Source organism: Echinops telfairi, unplaced genomic scaffold (assembly GCF_000313985.2).
Source record: "Echinops telfairi isolate 266 unplaced genomic scaffold, ASM31398v2 ScPeMD7_7473;HRSCAF=8511, whole genome shotgun sequence".
Taxonomy (NCBI): domain Eukaryota; kingdom Metazoa; phylum Chordata; class Mammalia; order Afrosoricida; family Tenrecidae; genus Echinops; species Echinops telfairi.
This window is the reverse complement of record NW_022111377.1, coordinates 169,730-174,990: the sequence shown is the minus strand read 5'-3', so window position 1 is coordinate 174,990 and position 5,261 is coordinate 169,730. Positions and strand designations below refer to the sequence as shown.

Genomic DNA, 5,261 nt, shown 5'->3' with positions numbered 1-5,261 from the left:
GGGGCCGGGGCAGTGTTCACAACACTGAGAGGCTAACCATGAGCTGAAAATATAATGTCTCACTGATTTATACTGGGACCTTTCAAGAATAGTAGGTGTGGATGCAATCTAATGTTTCAGCCCAAACTGTTAGAGAATAAAAACAATGTTTGGTGCCTTTTCAGCCACGTTATAATGTTCACCGCTCTGCTGTAGATGGGAGAGGTGGAAACAACCAAAAGAAGCTGCTTGGGCTTCTTTCTGTCTCACATTTCCTTGTGCTTGAGGGGAACGTTTATGGAGTAAATGAGTTGCTCATTCAATAATTGATGCACAAATTGTTCCGCAATATTGACTGCAATCTGCGTGCTGTGTCGGCACCTTCCCTGCCCCTCCCTGCCTTCTCATCTTTGTTTTGGGGGAAATGTTGCCCTTCCTTTGTCTCAATCTAAGAAACCAGCAAGTCTGATTTTTTTTCTCTCTCTCTTTGGACTAATTGCTTCTTTGAGTGTTTTCTCTGCTCTGGGCAGAAAGATACCAATAGCTGTGTCTTAGATATTGGCCACTCAAAAGCTTTAGGACCCCCGATACTACTCAGCAAACTAGGAGGTATAGTTCTGCCTTTATGTACTGGGTTATGCCAGTTGGTCTAAATGTACCCTGAGACTCTGGTCCTTAGACTTTAAGACCAGTAGCTCAATCAGTACTGAGAGATGTTTGGTTATAGCTAAGAAGTATCCATAACTATCACCCCTATGCTCTATTATATGCATATGAATATGCATGTAGCATATATAAATATGTATGTAGAAACATTCACAGCCATAGCCCTATATATGCTTGTGTGTAGTACTGTATGGCCTTTCGCCCCTATGTAGCATGCATACTACTTCTGTATGTTTTTTCACTCCTGCTGCAGGTTATATTTGTTACGGTATTTACTGTAGAGGCCCTTTATTCTGCAGACCTCTCAGAGTGTGCCTTTGCCTGGGCATGCTGTGACGTCCCCGTGTTACTGCATTACCTTCCCCTTCACCAGCATTCACATGTGCCTGCTATCCAGGTAGTGAGCCTTCCTCTCTTCCCCCTCCCATCCCTGGTAACCCCTGAAGAACGTTCCTTTTGTGTGAAACAGTTCTCAACTGGCCATTAACAGTGGTCTCGTACAGCATTTTCCCTCCTGTGATTGATTGATTTAATTAAGCACAATGTCCTCCAGGTCATTCATGTTGCAAGTCGTTTGCAGATTCTTCATTCTTCATTATCGCTGCATGGCATTCCATTGCATATAGGTACCACAGTTTGTTTGGGGGCCTCACATACATTGTTTCTGTCTTTTTGCTAGTGTGGCTAATGCTACTGGAAACATGAGTTTGCGTGTCTATTTGTGTCACAGCTCTTATTTTTCTAGAATATATGAGGGGTACCAAAAACAGGGGGGAAAAGCTCTGCTAGGCGGAGCTTTCGTAGTATGCATCTTAGCCCCTGCTAGGAGAAGATAGAACAACTTGCTCTGAGTTAGTGCACTCAGTGGTGTCACCTGGAGAGGTTCTCTCTGGTCACAGTGAATTTTTTCATAAAAACAGTTTTGCTCGATCCTTGTCTTTTGTAATGGATGATTTAAGAGAACAGCGTGCAGCTGTGAAATTTTGTTTCCTGCTCAGAAAAATGCCGCCGAAACTGTTGTGTTGTTGAACACAACTTACAAGGATAGTGCTATGAGAAAAACTCAAGTGTACAAGTGGTTTTCTCATTTCAAAAAAGGTGTAAATGTTGATCGATGATAAACCTCATTCTGGATGTCTGTCACCTTCCCAATGAACAAAAATGTCAACAAAATCCATGCACTTGTATTTGAAGACCAATGATGGACCGTTGAAGAGATGGGGACGTTATCTGTACTATCTTGGAGCTTGGTTCGGTGAATTTTAATGGAAGTTTGGGAATGAGAAGGGACGTTGTAAAATTTGTGCCTCAGGTTCTGACTGACCAGGAAAAAGATCATCCAGTGGAAACATGCCAAGCGTTGAAAGAACAGCTCCGAAGCAACCCAGACTTTTTTTTCCAAGGTCATTACTAGTGACGAAACCTGGTGCTCTTCTTACGACCCTGAAAGCAAACATCAATCAAGCCCATGGAAGATGCCATCCATCGGCACCTCACCCAAAAAAAGCTCATCAAGTGAAATCAAAGATCAAGATGATGCTCATTTGTTTTTTGTTGTGAGGGAGATAGTGCATTTGGAGTTCATTCCAGCAGGTCAGACTGTTCATCAAGCGTTTCATTTAGAGGTTCTGAAAAGATTGTGTAACAGTGTGCTGCATAAACTGTTGTGAGGTTGAACCCAGCTTACAAGGACCTCTCTCTTTTCAAGTGTAAAGAGCAAAGGTGTCACTAAGGTGCACCTGACCCAACCTATGCTATTTTCAACCCTTTCATTTCCCAAACAGTCTGACCTGGTGGAAAAACTCCAAGTGCACGACCAGTCGACATTCCATTCATTCAGGAAGTTGACCAGCATCCAGAATGAGGTTTCTTATCAATCAACGTGTCACCTTTTTTGAAACAAGAAAACTACTCATACACTTGAGTTTTTCCCAGAGTACTGTCTTTATAAGCTGTGTTCGACATCACAACAGTTTCTGCAGCATTTTTCCCAAGCAGGAAACAAAATTTCACAGCTGCACACTGTTCTTTAAATCATCCATCACAGAAAAGGAGCCTCGAGTGAAGCTGATTGTACACAAAAATTCACTGTAACCAGAGAGAACCTTTCCAGGCGATGCCACTGTGTGTACAAACTCAGAGCAAATTGCTCAATGCTCACCTAGCTAGAAACTACAAAAGCTCTGCTCCGCCCAGTGCAATGCCATTTGGGGGGGTGGGGGTTTCCACCCTTGTATGTCTGTATTTTTTGTCTTCTTGGTAACTTCTTTGGGATTTGACCTCTACATAAACCTGGCCTCTGAAGGGAGGGCTGTGTCTATGGAGCTACTTGGCCTGGGCTTTGTGGTCAGACGTGTGGACACCATGACCATTTGGAGGAAGTGAGTTCTTGCAGGTGTAAGTTAGTCTCACTGTAGCCTCTTAGTTCCCCATCCCTGCCTTGGGGAGCGCAGAGGAGTGTGTCAGCTCGTGAGGCCAGCTGAACCTCACCTGTAAGAGTGAATGGTGGAATGTTTTATTAGACAGTTCCTTTTGGTTGATTCCACTTATACTTGCTGGCTCTGGGTTATAAATGAGATTTGTTTCTATGTCTCTGTAGATGAGTGCATGGAGTTCTTTTATAACCTAACTTTAGTCTCAGAAGAGATTCAAAGTCTTTTCAATGATTTAAAAATTGAACCTTCAGCAAGTCAAGGGTGATTGAGATAAAGAATTTGTAACGAAGAGAGGATGGTTCAATTGCTTCAAAATTCATAGACTATTAAAGGGCATGTAGGAGATGTCCTTAGGTCAGATGTTTGCAACCCAGGGCCCGCCTACATTAGGCTACTCTATTGTTAGACTTTACTGTTCTCATTTTGGATGAAAACCTTGAACCTTTATACTGAAAGTGATACTGTCTTCATGTAGGAGCAAATGTGCAGAAGGAGCCAGGAACTATTTGGAATTTGAGGAATTAACTGTGAGCCAGCTTCTGCTTTGTCTAAGAGAAGGAAACCAGAAGGTAGAAAGGCTTGAAATCGCACTCAAGGAAGCCAAAGAAAGGTAAGAAATCGATCACTTGAGAAAGATAGTGCAGCTGTATAATGAACATTTCACCCACGTTATACTCGTCAGTGTTTGCTGGTCTGTTCACAAGGTCATGTGACGATTCTCACTGCCATCAAGTCAATGCTGACTCATAGTGACCCCATGTTTCTGAGTTTGTAACTGTTTACTTGAGTAGAAAGCCCAGTTTTTCTCCCTCAGAGCTGCTGGTGGTTTTGAACTGCTAACCATGCAAAGCATAGCCCAACACCTAACCACTGCACCACCAGGGCTCCATATGTAATAATTACTACAATATAACTTTAGAAAATTCTCTCCCTGTAAATATAAACTCATACCCATTAGCATTCACTTCTCTCTGCTGGCTCCTATCAGCCCCTGGCAAAAGCTAATCTACTTACTATCAATGTAGACTTGCCTGTGTAAATGCACCCGTATACTGTATGGTCTTCTGTGACTAGCTGCTTTCACTCAGAATGCTGTTTTTCAAGGTTCGTCCATGTTGAAGCTTATGTCAGGACTTCATTTCTTACTGTTGTCAAATAATATTCCATTTTAGGGGATGGGTGACAGTTCATTTATCTATTAGTCAGTTGATGAACAAAGTAGAAACATCATTTCTACGTTCACCTGTTATGAATAGATGCATGTCCTCAACGCTGAGGTCTGTACCTCAGAGCGGCCATTGCTGGCTCATAGGACAACACTTTCATATTTTGAGGAACTGCCAAACTGTTTGCCAAAGCAGGTGTACCACTTTACATTCATGCTGTTATACAAGGACTCCCAACGTGCCCACATCCTTTTAACATTTGTTATTGTCTAGCTTTACTGTGCTTTCGATTTGTAGCTCCCTAAGAGGGATGCGGAGCCTCTTTTCTTATTGGCCAGTTCAGTAAACGTCTATTCAAATCCTGTGTCCATTTTTCAAACGGATTATCTTATCCTTTTATTAGAGTCATATAATCTGAATACAAATAAGAGTTAAATAATCTGATTACAAAAATCCCTTATCAAATAAATGATTTGTAAATATTTCTTTTTATTCTGTGGGCTGGTTTTTAATTTAGTTGTGGGAGGATGTAGAATTCTTCTGGGAAGGGTTAGAGAGATGGAACCACTGCCTTAAGACCTAGAGGGAGAATATGCCAAAAAATAATAGCTTCACATTTGTATGCATTTGTTTAATGACGGGCTCTATAATTTTTAGCAATCATTTTTTCACATACTCTTATATGTGTGAACAATGAACCATCTTAAAAATTTAGAAAACAAATGTAAATGGTTACAATAGCATAAAAAGACTAGAATAGTTGAGAAAGCATTAAATAGTGTAAGACTCATACAAAACATAACTGAAAGAATTAAATCAAAATACTTAAACAACTAAATCAAAAGGACACCTTGCGTCCATGGGAGTGAAGAGTCAGACTTGTTAAGCTGTCAGTATTCTCCACATTGATCTACATCAAACGTCCTCAAACTGAGGCCTGCGGGTCACATGCAGCCCACCGAGGACATTTATCCGGCCCACCGGGTGTTTTTGCCCCGTTTCTTTTTTTACTTCA

General features: G+C 41.5%; 1 protein-coding gene across 1 annotated transcript in view; it reads left to right on the top strand.

Annotated features, from left to right (window-relative positions):
- OPTN (optineurin) overlaps nucleotides 1-5,261 on the top strand; it is a 98,256-nt gene that overhangs the window by 20,479 nt on the left and 72,516 nt on the right. The window contains exons 5-6 of the mRNA XM_045285580.1: nucleotides 3,245-3,341; nucleotides 3,556-3,690. Coding sequence (XP_045141515.1) covers nucleotides 3,245-3,341; nucleotides 3,556-3,690 — 232 coding nt within the window. The remainder of the gene's footprint in view (nucleotides 1-3,244; nucleotides 3,342-3,555; nucleotides 3,691-5,261) is intronic.